This window comes from Amia ocellicauda, chromosome 3 (assembly GCF_036373705.1).
Source record: "Amia ocellicauda isolate fAmiCal2 chromosome 3, fAmiCal2.hap1, whole genome shotgun sequence".
Classification (NCBI taxonomy): Eukaryota; Metazoa; Chordata; class Actinopteri; order Amiiformes; family Amiidae; genus Amia; species Amia ocellicauda.
Window position 1 is genome coordinate 36088536 of NC_089852.1, and position 21240 is coordinate 36109775.

Below are 21240 nucleotides of genomic sequence, written 5' to 3' on the forward strand. Positions count from 1 at the left end.
TGGTTAAACGTGTGCTATTCAACAGTTCAGCATGTTGCATTAGTTACTAGCTAGCCATTTAAATGAACACATTTTATTTTTGACAATGTAAGGCAGAGGCACACAACGTAGAAAAAGTTAGACTGGGACTAGGTGCACTCCTGGGATAATTAAGCAAATTAAACTGAAAACACTCTTTAGATAGGGCTCAGCTGACTTTTGTGTACTGAACCCCATAGAACATGTCTGGGAGCTCCCATACAAGAGTTTATTGCCTTCCAACATTTTGATTTTAAGTAATTTCATAATGGGTATTGCTATAAGTGTTAGTCACCTCCTTTATTAGGTTCATTTTTCCAATTTGGCATCTCTTGTCATGTCTTTGAGCTGGTGGGTTTTATATTTAGCTGGTTTTGGTAATGCAATAATTTTAGTTCATATACAATATAGGTAGTGTTTATTTCATGAATGTGTGTGTGTGTAAAATCAATCAATTAACTAAATATTTATCGGACACCTCAGGCAGTCGCATTCACATATCCATTTAATCCCATAGGTTCCTCAAGGGCAGATTCGTTTTCAAGTACACAACCCCTGGCTGGGACTCGAGACCATGTGTTTGAAAGGGGACACCATGCGAGCCGTTTAATTTTGTCTTCAGCTGAAGCTGTGCTTTTCCACAAACCAACGTGTGGCGCTAGGATTACTGAGGATATTAACTGCCGAAACATTTTGTTTGTGTTTTTTTTATTACATGGATTTATGACAAACTTTCCTGGTTAACATTTTGTTATATATTTTTGTGACAGTATGACAGGGGCATGTTTTAGAACTCAATTAGCTGGACAGGAGAATGACAGTTTGTAGTTCATACTAGTAGGTGGTATGTAAGTCATAAATCATTCAAAAATATAGTTTCACAGAACGTGTGGAAACACAAATGTGATTTTTGTTGAACTTATTGTTCTTTGTTTATGGAGTTATAATCAGTAATTCAGTCTGGGTGTGGATGTATAATACAAAAAAATATAAAATTAGACCTAATATAATAATCTGTATTTTCAGGTAAAAGATGCCTGTCAACATCCCTGGACTGATATCTGTACTTGTGTTTTATTTGGTCATTCTCGCCGTGGGAATTTGGGCTTCTAGAAAGTCCCAAATAGAAGAGAAGAAATGCCCAGGAAACAGGAGCGAAATCTCCATGGTCGGAGGGCGAAATATGAATATTGTCACTGGGATTTTTACAATGACAGGTTAGTGTCTAACAACCCTTTCCCTGCAGTTATTTCATCCTATTAATGGATGTACCTTTATGTTTGTCTATTATTAGTGAGTTGTTTAACGGTATAGGTGGGGTGTGTGTTTTCAGCAACATGGGTTGGAGGAGGATACGTTATAGGGACGGCAGAAGCAGTTTACGTCCCCACACTTGGCCTGATCTGGGCTCTGGGGCCTTTAGCCTATGTAATTAACTTCATTGTTGGTAAGTAATTCTGTGATCTGGCCACTCATAAAACACTGTACACAACCTCAACAAATTGACAGTTATGATGAGCTCCGTCCTTCGTCAGCTAGAAAGCTCTGTTAGTGTGAGATTTTTGTGTCGATGAACAAAACCTAAAAAATGAAAAAATATACTGTTATAGTGAGGCGAACACCCATTATTTAAATGTCTTTGTATAGATGTTTACCTATTGGTTGTTAAATACTGTAGCTTTGTTTATACACATTTTTATAACCCTTTTTTACTCCTTTGCATCAGGTGGTACCTTTTTTGCCAAGCCCATGAGAGAGAAGAATTTTGTGACAATGATGGATCCATTTCAAATAAAATATGGAAACGCAGTATCAAGTTTGTTTTTAATACCTGCATTTATAGGTGATTTACTATGGGTAGCATGTATTTTGGGTGGTTTAGGTAAGTACATTTCAATAATGACATTTGTTTATTTTTTTGTCCACAAGTCCAAATCTATTATCGTAATATGTCTGAATAATTTTGTTTGTAATCCTCTTCAATGATCACGGTAGAGATTTGCAAACAATGCAGTTGTTATAGTTCTATTAACCAGTTTCTAGTATAGACCCGAGCTTCAGCTCTATTAAACCTGCAGCTACATACCCACTCACACTGTCTGGCAGAGTGTTTTAAAGTGCACATTTCAGTGTAATAAAACAAGTAATAAAACAACTAGAACTATTTGTAAATACAGAAACAGAAACTCCTGTTATTCCCTGCTTTTGTATATTATTTATGATATTTTAAGGTTACAAAATTAGAAAAACTGGCACACACACACACACACACACACACACACACACACACACACACACACACACACACACACATTGCTGTCCAACCATGATGGAGAAACTGAGATACCTTTAGTCTGGATAAGTTGGCTTAACTAAAGTTGACTGGTCATTGAAATATGGAAATATATAATTGCTGGGCATAAATCACCCCACCTGTAGACCAATGCCTACCTCTCTTCCCAATATCGGTTTTACCGTGGGGAAAACTGAATGGAGAATTCAGACCCGACTATGGAAGTTTTTCAAAAACCCTTTATTGGCATCAATTGTCATGTAATGCTTAAATGGGCTTTTCCAGGAGGAACAATGAGTGTTATTCTGGACATGTCTTCTATGCACTCAGTCTTCATTTCCACCGGAGTAGCCATTTTGTATACACTGCTGGGAGGCCTGTACTCAGTGGCGTATACCGATGTAATCCAGCTGATTTTTATGGCTATCAGTCTGGTAAGTAAAGGCATTCCAAACTCAGTGCATGTTATGTCATCATTATAAAGTGTTTAAGAAAAAAAATAAGATGGAACAATTTTTTTTTACTTAATTTAAATAGTCCATGTAAGGCAACAAATATGTTTATGAAAATAAAGCAAAAGAGAACATTATATTGTATTGAAGTGATTTAGTGCTTTAGTATTGTAAGTGAAGGAAACTCCATATACAGTAAATATCCATTAGCATGGTTTATCAATTTAAGCAAGCGGCACCATATAAATTAGCTGGAAATCTACAGTTTACCTTGCTGATGTAACACTTTAATGTTGTCATGCCAGGAATCCCTTTCCTGAGGGATCTGAGACATTCAGGTTTTTGTAAAGTTTGTTTGGTTAGATTTTTTTGTAGAACCAGAAATAATCGAATAATATCTTCCTCTGTCAAGAAAGCAACTGAAAAAACAAAACAAAAACTTTGTAATGATTGTTACTATATGTTTGTTCTTAATCACAGGCAGTTTGTGTTCCATTCGTACTGATGAATCCAGCATCCTCAGGCATTACATTCACGGCTACTCATGAACTGTTTCAAGCTCCCTGGCTTGGGAAACTGGAACTGAGAGACTTGGGCAAATGGATAGATGACCTTTTGCTTCTGGTAAATGTTATGGATCCCGGGAGCAATAAATAATCCATAACATTGCAATGTCATGAAGTAATGCATGTACATTTGCTTTCACCCATCTGTCTCTATTCACCATCTGTAAAACCTGCCTCATTTATTCATTTGAAAAATCTTCTACATTGTAAACCCACTGCACACTTTCTGCTACAATTGTTTGTTTATATAATTTCTAAAAGATTATACTAGATTTCCATATTTAACTAATGCTTTTTAATGATGCAATATTGTAAAATTCAGTCTATAGGAGGATTGTGCTATCAGGCCTTCTTTCAGCGAATTCTGGCCGCTGCCTCACCCTCTCACTCCCAAATCATGTGCTACGCTGCCGCAGTCTTCTCCGCCAGCATGGGCATCCCTTCAGTGCTTATTGGAGCCGTAGCCGCATCAACAGGTAGACAATGCATTTTTGCTTAACATTTCCTCGTGTTTTTACATTGTCTGTAAGACATTCTGAAGAAAGAGTACAAAATGCTGGGAAAGAAACTGTTCAGCAATAGTTCTGTCTTCTCGTGTGCTATTTATGCTGGTTTCTTGTGCAACTTGAAAAACTTTTTCGAAGTACAATCGTCCACATGTTTAAAACCCTTATTTATTCTTCAAGTGGCGATTTAATGGCAAAACTATGTGTTGGATTCAAGTATTTTAATCCTAAACCATATCTTTAACTGTACCCCTAATCCTAGAATAAACAGATTGTTTATATGCAAGTGTGTAACAGTTAACACTAGACAACTAAGAGTAAACTGACTAAATAAAGTCAGATGTCACAATTCATAAGTAATTGGTTACTATTGAGATCATGCATGTTCAGAAATTAAACAAAACCTAATAAGCAAAAGACGAAAGGAAATAAGGGATACAAATACTTTAACAAAACCATTTATTATATTAAGGGATAACAAATCAATACAGAAGAGATAAATGCAAGGCAACTAAGTATAGTAGAAAACACATTATACACCATGAGTCCATAAAGAAAATGTCCAGCAATGAAAACACTGCTCTCACCAACTGTCCCATGATGTAGATGTTATGAAGAGAATGATTTGTAGATTGCAGAAAACATTTAATGCAATGAAGTATGTAGTTTGAGGTTTGAGTTGATGAGTTGTCTTTTGTGGAAAAAGTAGGACCCAGACCAAACAAAAATGCTCCAACAAAACAATAAACTTAAAAAAAAGAAACCACAAAAAGCCTTAGACAAAGTACAAACCAATATAAAAATCTAAAGGAGTACAGAGTTTGCCTAAATAAGTAGGTTCACTGTTATTTAAGTTTGTTTGTTTGTTTGTATATGTGTGTGTATATATATATATATACATATATATATATACATATACATATATATACATATGTATATATATATATATATATATATACATATATATACATATGTATATATATATATATATATATATATATATATATATACATATGTATATATATACATATATATATACATATACATATATATATATATACATATATATATATATATACGTATACATATATACATATATATATACATATACATATATACATATATATATATATATATATATATATATATATATATATATTAGGGCTGGGGGAATTAACGCATTAACCTTTGCGATTAATTTGAAATGTTTAACGCATTAAGAAAAAATAACGCAATTGACACAGCACTTTTTTGCCTCTGTTTTAATTACTTTAATGACACAATGTCCAGAAAACGAGAGCTGCTTTGTCCCCTGATAATGTAAACCGACTGGTCTGTCTCAGTTGCTGGCTTAATGTAAAAGAGCAGACAAAATCTTGGGGTGAAAAAAAAAATCAACATTCTCCTTTAGTTATTCATATTGCAAGGACTTATGTACCTTTTTGAAATTCAACTCGCACTTTTACATTTTGTTTTCTTAGATATTGTTGGTGCATATAAAGAAAGTATTTTATTTCGCCTATTAGCTTACATTCTAAGCTAATCCAGTCTTTTTGATAATATTCAACTTGCACTTAAACACTGTTTATAATGTTGCTGCATTCAATATATTTGATGGGAATGACTATCGATTCCCAGCCCTAATATATATATATATATATATATATATAGATAGATAGATAGATAGATAGATAGATTGATAGATAGATATTATACTAGCAGCTAACAGAGAGAGACAGAAATACCTTATTAGCATTTATACAGGTGCTGACTAACGAGGAGCTCTGGGATTGGAGAGGAGTGGGTGGATCGAAGTTACTAAAAATAATGATTTACCAGGCTATTGCCCCAATTAAAGAGACAGGTGGGTGAAATTTACTCCTACCTTATGTAGAATGGGTACAATCTGGGTGCAAAGCATCAGACACAAGTTTATGTCACATAACAGGCTGACACTTTTATAACTAGTACAATTAAACTTCCTTATTTAGAATGTATTTATTGTGCTACAGCACATGACTAGTTTTAAAATGGTTTAAATACTTGATACTGTTGTTTCCCTGCTAATCTCCCAGAGCCTCTGTTTTCAGACTGGAACCAGACCAGCTATGGTTTGCCGACTCCATTTGAAAAGGGTGAGGGCGGTAAAATCCTTCCCATCGCTCTGCAGCATCTCTGTCCCCCCTTTGTCTCCATCATTGGCATCGGAGCCATCGCGGCTGCCGTGATGTCATCAGTCGACTCTGCCATGCTGTCCTCTGCCTCCCTTTTTGGACGAAACATCTACAAGAGCATCCTTCGCAAACAGGTAAGAATGGCAAAACTGGGTAGTTCCAGCAATCTAAGTATAAACCCATCCCTGTTTTACCAATTTATTTAAGGAATAAAACAATCTGAAGCTGGGCAAATTCCACCCTAGTAAAATTCAACATTTTAATGTCCAGTCTCCCCAAATGTTCTTGGGTATTGACCTGATTCACAGGGTGTAACACACATGACTGAGGACTATGGTATCAATAGCATAACAAAAAGTTGATGAGGAGACAGTCTTTCTACCTGTTTTGTAGCAATAACATATCTAAAGCTATTGATCAAGCTGAATGAGGAGACAGACTGTCTAACATGCTTCTGGGAGGGGTGAGTTAATCACCTTTGAGAGGGATATGGTTGGGGCCTCCACTGTCACCTTATAGGCAGCTGCCATTGGCTACTCTGGAAGGTGGAGTTGGACAGGGGTTTTGCCTTTGATGTACCCGGTGTAAATGTACAGACGTGGGTGAAAGTATTGGTACCCTTGTTTTATTAAAATAATTCACCATTCTCCCTGAAAAGTGTTGAAATTAAAAGATCTTTTGTCATCCATACATGCATGTCTTTGGTTTGCAGTGGAACAATGCAACAAAACTGTGTAAAGAACTGAATTCTTGCTTATTCTATAAAGACATTCTAAAATGGCCTGGACAATATTATTGATACTCTTTATTATTAATTATGTATTATGAAATAATTGTATTGTATTGATACCTCAAGAAGACCATTCTCTTTTAATTAGTATCACAGGTGTCTTCAATCCCATTATCACTGATTCAGCCAGTTTAAATGGAGAAAAGTAGTCACTGCTGTTTTGTGTCACTGTGTGTTTCACACTGAACATGGAAAAGAGAAGGAAAACCAGAGAGTTGTCTGAGGAGGTTAGATAGAAGGTAATAGCCAAACATGGTCCTACAAGACCATCTCTAAAGAGCTTGATGTTCCTGTGAGCACTGTTGCCAATATTATTAAGAAGTTTAAGGTCCATGGTACTGTAGCCGACATCCCTGGATGTGGCCGTGAGAGGAAAATTGACCCAAGAATGAAGAGGATTGTTCGAATGGTGGAGAAAGAGCTGTAACTCGCAGTTGGGAAAAGGCCCCCATCAAACCTGAGAGAACTGGAGCGGTTTGCTCAAGAAGAGTGGGCCAAACTACCAGTCGAGAAGTGTAGAAATCTCATTCAGAGCTACAGACAGTGCTTGATTGCAGTTATTGTCTCTAAATGCTGTGCAACTAAATATTAGGTTAAGGGTCCCAATATTTTTGTCCGTGCCATTTTAATTTGTTTTACTATTTAAAGTAATATGTTACCTAATAAATCAAAAGCAAAGTTTCTGTTCTATTGAATGTGAAATAAAGAATGGTAGATACCAAATACTTTTGTCAATGTCTACTTAGTTCAGAGAAAAGGGTACCAATACTTTCAGCCATGTCTATGCTGTGATCCGTATTATTTTCTTAATCAACTCCAAAGTACCAGTTATTTATTATAAGTTTCATTGTTACACATAATATTTTTCCTCTAGGCATCCGAGAACGAAGTGGTGTGGGTGATCAGAGCATCAGTGCTCGTTATCGGGTTATCTGGAATGGGCCTGTCCTTTGTGTCGGACTCGGTGTACGCCTTCTGGCTGATCAGTGGAGATGTGATTTACACTGTGATTTTCGCTCAGCTGGTGTGTGTCCTGTACTTCCCCAGTTCAAATGCCTATGGTGCTCTTGCAGGATTTGTGATGGGGTCGACTCTGAGGTTTTTAGGAGGAGATCATATCCTAAAGATCACCCCAATAATCCACTTTCCTTACTGCAGACTGATTGATGGCGTCTATGTGCAGTATTTTCCATTCAGGACCCTGGCAGTGCTGGTTAGCTTTATCACTATTCTATCTGTTTCCTGTCTGGCATCACTGTTGTTTAACAGAGGCCTTCTGTCAGAAAAGTGGGATGTATTTAAAGTCAAGCCACAAACTGACGGCACAAACAAAAGGAAAACTGAAGAAATGTGTTTGGATGATGGTAAACCTGTAGCCTTGGAGATGTCACCTCTAGAAAGAACAGTTAATAAATAGGCATTATATACTGTCACCTGTCTGTTACTGTAAGTATAAAAATGAATTGTAGAGAATGTTTGTCAATTTGTGATTATATTTGAGTGGAAAGTAAAGAGATATTGAACAAAAAAATGTTTTTATTTGGTCAAGAAAGTTGTTAATTCCTTCCAAGTGTGGTTCTGCTCTTTGCATTTCTATTTTTGGAATTAATAAATCTCTTTTTTATGAACTGACGTTTGTCTACGGGTTTAATTACCGTTAATCCAGATTAGAGAGCCAGCATGGAGCTAGTTTGTGTTCCTGCATTTTACCCAAGACCTCATCGAGTTTAATTCCATCTCGGCTGGAAACTCATTGGGTGAAAGGTGACTTATTCCACACAGAACGCCTGACAATTAAGAAGCATATTCTTTCCAGATGTCCAGCCCCTAAGATTGGACAGTCTTGCAACAGATCTGAGAGGTTCAGTTTATATGGCAGGAAGGTAAAGGACTGAGTTTAAAGATTAATCTGGCATGTGATAACACTATAATTCTTGTAGACAAAGCAAGACGGAGAGATTCAATTTTCAATACAATACAGAGACTACTGCAGTGTGTAAGGTATAGTATATCATTTTTACTTACTAAAGTTTTGAGTATTATTTTGTTCACTTTTTTTCTTGAGACATTTTTACAGCATTTGCATCGTGTTATGAAATTCCAGCACAGAATTGAATCTGTATGCATGCAGGCTTTATTGCATGGGAAAAGTCCTGAAAATTACTTTACAGCCAACAGGAAGACAGACATGTGAACAAAGTGGCTTAGTGTCTGATCGAGCAGCCACACAAACCCGGACTCCTGTTTATTCATCTCTTCTGTGATTCTCGTGTGCTAGACAAGCTAATGTGTAGATGCAATTATTTCGGTTTTAAAATAAGTATTATTTTTTTAATATAAAAAACTAAAGGATAATGTTATTTGTGTATAGAAAACGAATATGTGAGCTGATGAAAGTGCAGACTCCAGAAAGGAAATTGGCTGGTCAAAATGGGAATTGTCTGAGAATTTGAATGGAACCGGCAACTACTACCGTTTGGTAGAGGGGGAAAAGCCCACAGCACTGAACCCTGTTGCTGTAGTGATGCTGTGGCCCGTGCCCAAAGAGGCGCTTAATCATGTTGTTGACCAGAGCTGATTAACCCTGACTCTGTGATCACAGGATAGAGTATAGTTTAGTTGCAACTGCTATACAGAAGTAAGAAGCTTTTACCTTACTTCCCCAAGTCAGTAAAAGTACAGAAACTGACACTGGATGAGATGTTATTTTGCTCCTGTTTGTACAAATGCAACACAACTGAAGCTGTGGTGAGTTTCATTGTATCTTGTCAAATAAGATGTACTTTTTGGCATCTGCTAATACTACTGTAATTTAAATTTTAATTTAGTGTGTTGGCGACAAATAATTGTAACTGTATCTAATAGATTATATATTAATATGTGTTTTAAAGTCTGATCTGTGAACTCCAACTTTGGTACAGTATGATGTTCCTTGTCTGGACTGTGGATTTATACCATTAATATAGTTGTTAGTCTATGTAACAGAATTCATCTGAATGTAGCATTTTCTCACGAGTAATGGATATTTATTCTGATATATTTATTTATTTATTTATTTATTTAGTTAATATTTAATTGTTGTTTCTCAGTGATTACGACTTTATTGCATATTTTATATTCTAAACTCCAATTTGATTCACTCAAGAATTGGAAATTCCTGTAATGTTTTGAGATACATGTAGTAGAACGTGACTTCTGACAATTAATCAGACCACAAAAAGGTAGAGGTTTGTACTTTCTGACTCTTGTGGAGGTTTTGGTTAAGGACCCTTATTTACACTTTTCACAAGAGTATGAATGCATTGGGAACCTATGGCGCCTAACATGAATAGTACATGTGCTGACTTTTGCCTACACTAACAGAGTGCCAGTGTGTGAAGATGGCCGTTGATATCCCTGGTCTGGTAGCCGTGATCGTCTTCTACGTCCTCATCCTCATCACTGGCCTCTGGGCCGCAAGAAAGTCCAAGAAAGAGGAGAAGAGATGCACAGGGAATAAGAGTGAGATCACAATGGTTGGAGGCCGCAACTTGAATGTGTGGGTTAGCAGTTTCACCACCACAGGTACAAGGTATTTCCTTACATCTATAAGTGCTCGTGCAGTATTGATCATAGTGCACTGAGAACTGAGCTAACTATAAAATATGAGCAGACGTAAAATAAACTGTTCTCACACTACTATTAAATAAGCTTGGGCGAACACTTTTTTTCTCCTTTTTCTTTTATTCCAGCAACATGGGTTGGCGGAGGCTTCATCTTGGGGACGGCAGAAGTTGTCTATCTACCATCACAGGGCCTAGTCTGGCTTGTTGCCCTGATAGGATTTTCTCTGAGCTTGATAGTTGGTGAGAAGACACAGGAGTGATGCCACAGGATACAGCCTTTAGAGCTTTCTTTTTTTTTTTTCTTAAACAGATTTAAATTGAATTTGTTGTTATTAGACGATACAACTAAAACTTGATATAGCAAGAAAATGCAAGTGTACATTCAGCATTATTATATATAAATACATATCAAAGTAGAGAGTGACTATTCTAATAGTTTACACCTTTTTGTTTGAACTAAATCAGCCTTTAGTCATATGTGTCAGAGGTGCACATTCTGTAGAGGAGAGTTAAAGACACGTCAGGCCTGTTAATCAGTTTCAATCTGTAAAATATTTGAGGGGAAATACAACTCAGTTACAGAAAATTAGGCTGGTCTCCTTTTGTTCTCAGAAATGTCATTATATCATCATTCTAAGAGCAAAGTCTGATGTCAAGAGCAACATGTGATGCAATGTCTATCAAAACATGCTTTCTTAAATATATTCATCAAGCAGAAATGTTAATAATGTTGTATATATATATATATATATATATATATATATATATACATATAATTGTAATTATTATTTTTATAATATGTATTATTGATTTATTTGATAAGGTGGACTTTTCTTTTGCAAACCAATGAGAGGAAACAATTATGTCACAATGATGGATCCTTTCCAAATTAAGTACGGGAACACACTGACCAGCATACTGTTCATTCCTGCACTGCTGGCTGATGTCTTCTGGGTAGCCTGTGTCCTGGCTGCTTTAGGTGGGTGAACTTAAAAAACAACATCAATATCTATACATTGTATTGATTTTCAAGACTAGGAATTCTCTGCATATTTGGAGCCTTTTTTGAAGCACAAAGTTTGATTTCAAAATTTATATGAAAGAGGATTAAAAACATACATATCTACATAATTGATGTGTCATGAATTCTCAGATGTTTCCTTTCTAATCTTTATTCTTGGAGTGTTTTCCTTTGTTTGATACGTACACTTTGCCCTTTGGTCTTTAAAGTAATATTTACTTTAAAACAAAGGAACTAGATAATACGAGAGTCATGTGAAATGTCAATGCTTTAATCAGTTATGTCGGTTGAAATGTTTTGAAGTCTACAAGGTTAAAAGATTTATCCAAAGATCTCCAGCACTCCACTCCTCTGCTGTCTGCTCCCTCAGTCCTGTGTACATATATCCCTCTGTTCCCTCATTCATTGTGAAGTCTTGTCTACATTAGTGTAACAATTACAAGCCCTTATTCCGTGTTTAGTGAATCTCTGTGTACCTGACCTAGCTTTTCCCATTGTAAATGACTCCTGGATTATCCGTAGTAGCCTGTTTGCTGATCGACTGACCTTTTTCCTGCCTTTTGGAAAACATCTCTTGGATTTCCCTTTTTAACCTTGATAGCCTGCTTTATATCCCTCTCCTATCCCTTTGACCTGTTTCCTAACACCCCTTCCCAGACCAGCATTAGCCCTGCACTTGGGTCCTCTACTCATGGCATCCCCTGACGTGACATAGGTGGATGCACAGAAGCGTGTCTGTTTTAGTTTCTAACTTCTCTAATTAAGGTGGCAAGCAATGTATTAAACATCCCATTAAACGTTCCAGCTGCTTTTTCACAGCTGTGATCATCTTGCCAAGAGCTCTTTGCCACAATTTAAAACCACCCACTACCGATTTTAAGGACTTTTAACCACATACAGTCAAGGCATATAGTACAGACAAAAAACAGTTTTAACACAAAACAATGTGCAGACTGATGTAGGGAGAGTAAAACATTGACTCTTCTTCTCTCTGCTCCCTGGATAGCTAGTCTTGTGTGCGTCTGAACAGATCAGCGACTCATCCTTATTAAGGAGTGTAATAGCAGTCCAGTGCATCCTCTGTTCACTAAGACAGCTGGACAACTGGGGAGGTGCTGCCTCTCACCTGATAAGTCAATCTAGTATGCCTGCATCTGAACTCTATTAAAGTAGTACATCAAGTAATCTCAAATTCTTTGCTTTCCCAGGAGGAACCATGAGTGTAATACTGGATATATCCTCTTTCTACTCCGTCATCATCTCGGCTGGCGTAGCTATATTATATACTCTGCTGGGAGGGCTGTACTCTGTAGCCTACACCGATGTAATCCAACTGGCCTTGATGTTCTTTGGTCTGGTAAGTCAGGGTTTATTCTGGTGTTTTCAAGCATCCATTTGGACAACCTCACTTCTTTCTCCAAATCATATTTGTGTGCTTTTTCATTCTCCAAACTGATCACCCTTGGGGTCTATGCAATACATTTGCAGTGTATTTCGGTATCCTTACAGACATGTTCAAATTTGTTGGTACCCTTACAACGCATTTAAATAATGCTTCATTCCTCCTGAAAAGTGATGACATTAAAAGCTATTGCATCATGTATACTTGCATGCCTTTTTATGTCATACTTTATGTGTTTTTATGCCACTTCGGTGGGAACGACCTTCCCACCAAAGTCAAAACAGCAGAGTCCTTTATCTCATTCCGGCGCTTACTCAAGAAGCATCTTTTCAGACAGTACTTATAATAATATGAATCCTTTTAATCCCCGTTAGATAGCACTTCACAGAGTTTTATTATGCTTCTTGCATTTTTGATTGTTTTCCTCCTTGCTGCCTTTCCCGTAGCCCTTGATTGTGACCCTACATCTTTACAGCACTTAGCTTTTACCGTCCAGGATGTAGGACTTCATTTACTGTACTTGCCTGTGTAAATTAGAAGTGTAAAATGTATTATATTTTGAATTGCTATGTTTTATGTAAATTGAATTTGTAATGATTGATGCCTTGTACTTAACTGTATTTTTGCACTTTGTTTTGCACTTATGTTGTATGTCGCCCTGGATAAGGGCGTCTAACAAGAAATAATAATAATAATAATAATAATAATAATAATAATAATAATAATAATAATAATAATAATAATAATAGAATAAAGCAAAGATGCTGTGAAAAGAGATGAATTATTGAATTTGTTGGTACCCCTTAGAAAAGATAATAAATAATTGGATTATAGTGATATTCCAAACTAATTAGTTTATTTAATTAGTATCACACATGTCTCCAATCTTGTAACAAGTAATTCAGCCTATATAAATGGAGGAAAGTATTCACTGTGCTGTTTGGTATCATTGTGTGCACCACACTGAACATGGACCAGAGAAAGCAAAGGAGAGAGTTGTCTGAGGAGATCAGAAAGAAAATAATATACAAGCATGGTAAAGGTAAAGGCTACAAGACCATCTCCAAGCAGTTTGATGTTCCTGTGACAACAGTGCAAATATTATGAAGAAGTTCAAGGTCCATGGAAATGTAGCGAACCTTCCTGGGCGGCCACAAGAGGAAAATCAACCCCAGATTGAACAGATGGACAGTGTGAATGGCAGAAAAACAACCAAGGATAACTGCCAAAGAGATACAAGCTGAACTCCAAGGTGAAGGTATGTCAGTTTCTGATCGCACCATCCGTCACTTTTTGAGCAAAAGTGGCCTCCATGGAAGAAGACCCAGGAGGACTCTACTTTTAAAAGAAAAACATAAAAAAAGCCAGACTGGAATTTTCTAAAATGCATATTGACAAGCAGCAATCCTTCTGGGAGAATGTCCTTTGGACAGATGAGTCAAAACTGGAGCTTTATGGCAAGTCACATCAGCTCTATATTCGCAGATGAAAAAATTAAGCTTTCAAAGAAAAGAACACCATACCTACAGTGAAACATGAAGGAGGATCGGTTATGTTTTGTGGCTGCTTTGCTGCGCCTGGCAGGTGCCTTGAATCTGTGCAGGGCACAATGAAATCTCAAGACTATCAAGGCATTCTGGAGTGAAATGTACTGCCCAGTGTCAGACAGCTCTGTCTCAGTGGCAGGTCATGGGTCCTCCAACAGGATAATGACCCAAAACACACAGCTAAAAGCACCCATGAATGGATAACATTGGACTGTTCTGAAGTGGCCTTCTATGAGTCCTGATCTGAATCCTATGGAACATCTATAGAAAGAGCTGAAACTTGCAGTGTGGAGAAGGCACCCATCAAACCTGAGACACCTGGAGCGGTTTCTCAGGAAGAGTGGGCCAAACCACTTGTTAACAGATGCAGAAGTCTCATTGAGAGCTACAGGAAATGTTTGATTGCAGTGATTGCCTCTAAAGGTTGTGCAACAAAATATTAGGTTGAGGGTCCCATCATTTTTGTCCATGCCATTTTCATTTGTTTTATTGTTTACAATATTATGTTAAAAAACAAAATCAAAAGCAAAGTCTGATTTCTGTTAAATATGGAATAAACAATGGTGGATGTCAATTACTTTTGTCAGTTATCTTTCAAGTCGGAAGCACCGCCCAAGGGGGAGGGGTTTCTGCACACAGCCGTAGGAACCTGATTGAAACATCACTCTATCAAAGCTGCCATTGGCCCCTGCGCTCGTCAATCAGGACAGGTCCCTTCCCACTTCCTGTTCTATAAAACGTGACATCAGCGCAGGTTCGTACTCTTTTGCCACTTCACCTGGACCAAGAACGTAATCTCTCTGTGTCTTGTCCATGCATTAGACTTTATTATTATTGTTTTACAATAATTATTATTACTATTCGGTTGGCTGGCTTCACAGCTGTGCTATCACCATCGTTTATTTTCTGTCTATTTGTACTGTTAGTTATTATTATTGATAGCTAATCCGACTCTGTTCCATCCGCACGTAAAATCCAAGGCCCGGCTGCTTGGCCTGAGCCTCGGTGTGTCGTAAGAGATCTTGCCCGTGTGAGGTGCTCCTCCGCCAGCTTGTGCCCGCACTACAGCCCATGGCTGCGGCTGTAGGAGATCTCGCTCTCTCAGTTCGCTGAGAACGAGCACTGCTAGTCCTCTCGGTCCATGTTTGTAGGCCTCGGTTTTAGATCCCGCTACGGCTGGTTGGGGAGCAGTCTGCTACGGACGTGGACTCCGAGGCAAGTGGACGGAGCCAGCATGGGCCCTCCATATCAACATCCTGGAGTTACAAGCAGTACTCATTTGACTGTCTCATTTCCTGCTGGTCCTATTGGACAGACATGTGCTGGTTTGGACAGACAACACAGCAGTGGTCGCCTATATCAACTGGCAAGGAGGTTTCAGGTCGTGGGGACTGTACTGTCTAGTCTCATCCCCCTCAGCCCCCCGATCTCAGAATGGCGCCTCTAACCGTCTGTGATACAGCAACTATGGAGCCGGTTCGGCAGGGCGGACGTGGATCTCTTTGCCTCGGCAGATTCCACACACTGCCCACTATGGTTCTCCATTCAAGACTCTTCAGGAACCCTAGGCATCAACGCTCTAGCCCACACGTAGCCGCGCTGTCTCCTTTACGCATTCCCACCGTTCCCCCTTCTCCCGGTGGTCCTGGAGAAGGTCAGGAGAGAACAAGCAACAGTTCTGCTGATAGCCCCTCGATGGCCTTGCAGATTCTGGTTCGCAGACCTGATTGCCCTCCTCCACAGAGAGCCTTGGCAGCTCCCAGTGAGAGCGGACTTGTTGTCCCAGGTGCAGGGTACGCTTTGGCACCCCAATCCGGGCCTCCTCCAGCTCTGGGCCTGGCCCCTAAGCGGGAGCGACTGATTGCCTGGGGTCTGTCAGACATGGTGGTAGCCACTATTAAGTCAGCGAGAGCTCCCTCTACGAGGTCGCAGTATTCCTACCGCTGGCGGACGTTTAGCACCTGGTGCCAAGACGGCAGTCAAGACCCAATTCATTGCCCTATCGGGGTAATATTGCAATTTCTACAGGAGCTGTTGGACCAGGGCAAGTCCCCGTCCATGCTCAAAGTGTATCTGGTGGCCAGGGTCTGTCATGCGGCCTACAGGCACGTTGCCTTAGGAAGCCGCCCTGTATATAGTTCGTTCATTATACATTGTGTTGCAGTGGTGCATGCGTCTGGCCTGTACCCCGCTCTATATATATATATATATATATATATATATATATTTATATATTTATAATATGTGTTAAACAGCAGGACTGGGGCTCCGTTCTGAAAAGGTGTACTATGGAGCTCACTGCCGCTGTTTCCAGCTGATGGTGCTCGATTTTCGCTGCCTCGCTGTGTATATAGTTCCTTGGTCAGCAGGTCTGTGGCCCGCTCTGGTTGTGTATGTCATGGAGCAAGGGGACCGCTGCTGTTGTCCTCCAGCAGAGGGCACTTGAGTTTTTCCAGTGCCCCGCTGCATACATAGTTAATTTATTCACACGGTAAGAGCTGTAGTTGCCCTGCGCTAGCTGCGCTATTCGGCAGGTATCAACTGCTCCTGTATTCCACGTGTGGTGCATGAGCCGGCTCCTGCGCCCCGTGATGTATATAGTTAGTTTGTCATGACATGGTCAAGCTGGTATGACCTTGCTTCTAGCTGTGCTAGTAGAGCAAGCGGCCACCGCTTTGAGGTCCCACGTGTGGCACATGAGCACACTCCTGCCCCCCGTGGTGTATATAGTTTGTTTGTACGAAGTCTAATTGTCAGCACAATAGATCTCTTCCACTCTGTACTATTCAGTTCAGTTGGATGCTCCTGTGCTGCACGCTGACAGCATGAAGGCTTGCTGTCACGCAATATGTACATATTCTATATTCTTGTTCAGCTTGGCTACTCTGTTGACTAGCCAGCTATGTATTCTGTTTGTTTTTTCATTGGGTCTGTGGCCCTGCTCCTATTGGATCAGGGGTCCACTGCCATGATATGCGCTGAGGCTGCACAAGTTGCTTGATTGCCCGCGCTAGATATTGTGCAAGTAGATATACGGCCTCGCTCCTAGATGCAGAGCAGCCGGCCATGCTATTGTAAGTGGAAAGCGTAAGAGTTGACCTCTGTAGCCCCATCTTGTATATGCTGATTCTAGACAGTTCCCGGTAAGAGCGTGACTACGGTCCTCGCTCCTGAGCGACTCAGGTGCGGCCCTACGGGGCCCGAGGTAACTGTCTGGAGTTGTGTTGCCGAGGCCCCTAGCGGTGCACCTCAGGGCAGGCTCCCTTATCAGCTCGCTGCCTTCCTCCCTTGCGACGGCTTGGTTATACAGTAACCCCTCCCCCTTGGGCTGTGCTTCCGACTTGAAAGATAACGATAGGTTGTGTATGCAACCCCGGTTATCTGAAAAAGGAACCATTGCCCAAGGGTTGCAAGGTCGCGCAGGAGTCCGGGCTCCCGGCAAAAGAGGACGAACCTGCGCTCACGTCACATTTTATGGAACAGGATGTGGGAAGGGACCTGTTCTGAGTGACGACCGCAGGGGCCAATGGCAGCTTTGATAGAGTGATGTTTCGATCAGATTCCTATGGCAGTGTGCAGAAACCCCTCCCCCTTGGGCAGTGCTTCCTTTTTCGGATAACCGGGGTTGCATACGCAACCTATCGTTTCAAGTTATTTCAGAGGAAATTGTGCAGTCTTCGTTTTTTGTGGAGGGGTGCCAACAAACTTGAGCAAGTCTGTAGCAGCAATTTCTTTTTCCTTCCATGACAGATAATAATACTAATATTAGATAGCACAGTCACTACAAACATGGATTTATATAGACTTTTATGTTGGTAGGAGTATAAGTTATGTATCTGTGATTTATCTGTTCCATTCTATCATTCTAGTAAGGTTCAAAGTTTAAAGGTATTGCTTTCAGCACAATCTACTGCTCAAAACAAGTTACATCCATCATAAGTATGGAGGTAACTCATACTTATAATGGATGTAACTGTACTTGTTTTGAGTTCACATTGCCTATACTGTATATTGCTGTACATTGTATTTTGCATTTATTGTAATGTACACATCCTTTGAAAGGTGTGTTGTATTTTGTGTCATTTTGGGGCTCTTTCTCTTTCCCTGATTTGTTTCTTCTTCGCTTTAATGGCAGTGGCTTTGTATCCCCTTCACTCTTATGAGCCCAGCATCTGCAGATATTACTTACACAGCTGTGAACACACTGTACCAAACGCCATGGTTGGGCAACATTGAACTGAGGGACGTGGGGAGATGGCTAGATGACCTTCTACTAGTGGTAAAATAAAATCTTTTAAGTATTGATTTATGCCAGGAAACAAAACAGCTGTTCTACTGCATTATTCTGAGAAAGCCCTCATCAGTACATTAAGCAATTGCTCTCTTTTGCCTGTGCTATGCTTTGCTTATTTTTAGCATTCCCTGAAGAGACCACAGCAGACAAAGCCTCCACTCCGATCAGTGACACGGTTTTAAATCTTTTCTAGACCCTAGGTGGAATTTGTTACCAAGCTTTTTATCAAAGAATCCTGGCAGCAGCTACCATCACTCAGGCTCAGGTCACATGTTATATTTCATCGATTATCTGCTTTACTTTGGGCATACCTCCAGCGATCATTGGGGCTGTGGCAGCGTCAACAGGTGAGAAATGCTGGGTTGTTGCACTATATGTTTAGGCCTGTGGTTTCTGAGTAGCACTCCTGTATTACCATTCGATTGCTAGTGATTGTTATGATTTGTGTGGGTGCAAATTTGGTAGTACATATCTCAGCTGATGCACCAGCTGTAAACATAAGGATTGTCGCCTCAATGTCTTGCGATTCCCTCTCAACTCCTTAATCCAGCCTCCTCTGTGGTTTCAGACTGGAACCAGACAAGTTACGGTTTGCCCACGCCGTTTGAGAAAGGAGAAGCTGGTATGATTTTGCCCATCGCTCTGCAGCAGCTCTGTCCTTCTTACATCTCCATCGCAGGGATCGGAGCCATCGCCGCCGCCGTCATGTCATCAATAGACTCGGCACTGCTGTCCTCCGCCTCCATGTTTGCACGAAACATCTACAAGAAGATCCTCAGGAAGAAAGTGAGGAACACCTGCCTAAATATAGTTTTTATAAACACCTTTTTAAATATTTGTATGTATATATGTTTTGCAAACGTAGTGTTGCTGGAGCAGAATGGTTTTGTTCACCCAGTCTGTTGAGTGTTATGACTAGAGGGCAGCAAATATCTGTCGAAAGAACCCTGACTTTACTACTGTATGTGCTTCTGGATTAATATAAATTAGGAAAGTATTAGCAGGGCCTAAAATTGTAGCATGCAATAAATATCTGCATTTCTTTCATATTAAGGCAGTGCTAAATGTTGTTAAATAATTGACTTTAAATTTGAACCTAGCATGAGTTACACTGCGGGAGTCAAACCCTTATCCATCCAGGCCTCCATACTGATGGGTCCCATTGGATAACCAAGCACTAGTAGTCACACTTCCATTCAAAATAATGTACATCAAGTTGTACAGTATCACAAAGGCTGTCTGTGTTTTAACAGGTTTTATTCTTCTCTTACGAATCCAGGTTTTAGTTATTTAATCCACACATGATTATGTGTTTTATTCAATCCCTTGGATTTGAATACTTTGAAAATGGAAGCCTGTGAAAAATAAATGACTCAATGCTCATTTTCTAACTCAAAATGGCTGAACTGAAATACCACACCTCTCCAGTTTTGTGCTGTGGTGCCTTGTTGTTGCTGTTGTTGTTATTCTCACTTGTTTGTGGCTTGCTGCTGTAGGCGTCCGAGTCCGAAGTGCTCATGGTGGTGAAGCTTTCCGTCCTGCTCTGTGGGTCGACTGGAATGGGCCTGGCAATGACAACGTCCTCAGTGTACATGTTCTTCATGCTCAGCGGGGACATGATGTACACTGTGATGTGCTCCCAGCTCCTCTGCATTCTCTTCATACCCAAGTCGAACGCCTATGGTGCCAGCGTGGGGTTTGTGGTGGGGCTGCTTCTGAGATGTTTAGCAGGAGAACCGGTACTGAGAATCCCTCCTGTGATCCACTTCCCAGGCTGCAGGCTGGTGAACGGCGTCTACGTACAGTTTTTCCCCTTCCGAACCGTGTCCATGCTGATTTCTCTGTTGTCCATTGTGGTCATCTCCTACCTGACTTCCTTCCTGTTCGACAGAGGCCTGCTACGAGAAGAGTGGGATGTTTTCAACGTCAAGGAGAATAACAGCGTGACCCTCAAAGATGTGGCTCTGAAGGAACTCACAGAGGAAAGCACCCTGAACTCCCCTGTCACCAGTAAAGAGGACGTTCACATTCTGGAGTGAAGGATACACTGAAACAATTGTTCTGTCACATCTGTTTTTATGGTTCTTTATAAAGATGCTGTACTAAATAAATAATGTTTCTGGCTAAATAGGAAGGAAAGTCAGTTACAGTCCTATTCCCCATTTGTAGGGTCATATTTTTAGTCAAGGCTTATTTGGCTAAATTACATCGTTAGTCAAATTTTGGAGGCAGTGGCACAACAGATTAATTAAACAAATGAGGTGGAATGCTAAACTTAATAAAGTGCAAAATGCAGATTTGGCCACTTTTGCTATAATTAACATTCTTCCTACTTTCTACCTCTGGAAAGCCAGTGCTTGTTGTGGTCAGTAAAAGACACAAAATCTCTGATTTAAGTAACTCGTTATTTTAAGATTGACTACACTGGTGAATTGAACAGGTGATAATTGCCGGATGGAGTGCTACCAGTGCACTTACTGGGAGGTTGACATGTGGCATGTGTAACAGACCCCAGCCAGAGGGTCACGTAACAGATAATAATACCTGTAAAACAGGATAAATAATCAGAGAC

General features: G+C 39.8%; 2 protein-coding genes across 5 annotated transcripts; both read left to right on the plus strand.

The window, feature by feature from the left end:
• The first annotated feature begins 657 nt into the window (after positions 1-657).
• On the plus strand, positions 658-8396 carry LOC136746633 (high-affinity choline transporter 1-like). Of its 3 annotated transcripts, none has more exons than XM_066699253.1 (9): positions 658-866; positions 1045-1235; positions 1352-1465; positions 1745-1900; positions 2597-2745; positions 3244-3387; positions 3652-3805; positions 5926-6143; positions 7674-8396. In XM_066699253.1, the coding sequence occupies exons 2-9, from the start codon at positions 1052-1054 to the stop codon at positions 8214-8216; spliced, it is 1662 nt and encodes a 553-aa protein (XP_066555350.1). In that variant the 5' UTR covers positions 658-866; positions 1045-1051; the 3' UTR covers positions 8217-8396. The 3 variants fall into 3 exon arrangements, with proteins under 3 accessions (XP_066555350.1, XP_066555351.1, XP_066555352.1); XM_066699254.1 differs by having other exon boundaries at positions 658-862; XM_066699255.1 differs by having other exon boundaries at positions 658-757.
• Positions 8397-8531: 135 nt separating this feature from the next.
• On the plus strand, positions 8532-20830 carry LOC136746634 (high affinity choline transporter 1). Of its 2 annotated transcripts, none has more exons than XM_066699256.1 (9): positions 8532-8800; positions 10163-10363; positions 10531-10644; positions 11228-11383; positions 12634-12782; positions 18510-18653; positions 18862-19015; positions 19237-19454; positions 20165-20830. In XM_066699256.1, exons 2-9 carry the CDS (start codon positions 10180-10182, stop codon positions 20705-20707), a joined length of 1662 nt encoding a protein of 553 aa, XP_066555353.1. In that variant the 5' UTR covers positions 8532-8800; positions 10163-10179; the 3' UTR covers positions 20708-20830. The 2 variants fall into 2 exon arrangements, with proteins under 2 accessions (XP_066555353.1, XP_066555354.1); XM_066699257.1 differs by lacking the exon at positions 8532-8800 and adding an exon at positions 8891-9547.
• The last annotated feature ends 410 nt before the right edge of the window (positions 20831-21240 follow it).

Excerpts from the sequence above, each read along its gene's own strand:
- LOC136746633 (XM_066699253.1), top strand. The coding sequence starts at position 1,052 with ATGCCTGTCAACATCCCTGGACTGATATCTGTACTTGTGTTTTATTTG. Across the intron at positions 1,236-1,351 it reads TGGGATTTTTACAATGACAG|CAACATGGGTTGGAGGAGGA; the intron begins GTTAGTGTCTAA and ends GTGTGTTTTCAG. Across the intron at positions 1,901-2,596 it reads ATGTATTTTGGGTGGTTTAG|GAGGAACAATGAGTGTTATT; the intron begins GTAAGTACATTT and ends GGGCTTTTCCAG.
- LOC136746634 (XM_066699256.1), top strand. The coding sequence starts at position 10,180 with ATGGCCGTTGATATCCCTGGTCTGGTAGCCGTGATCGTCTTCTACGTC. Across the intron at positions 11,384-12,633 it reads CTGTGTCCTGGCTGCTTTAG|GAGGAACCATGAGTGTAATA; the intron begins GTGGGTGAACTT and ends TTGCTTTCCCAG. Across the intron at positions 18,654-18,861 it reads TAGATGACCTTCTACTAGTG|ACCCTAGGTGGAATTTGTTA; the intron begins GTAAAATAAAAT and ends AATCTTTTCTAG.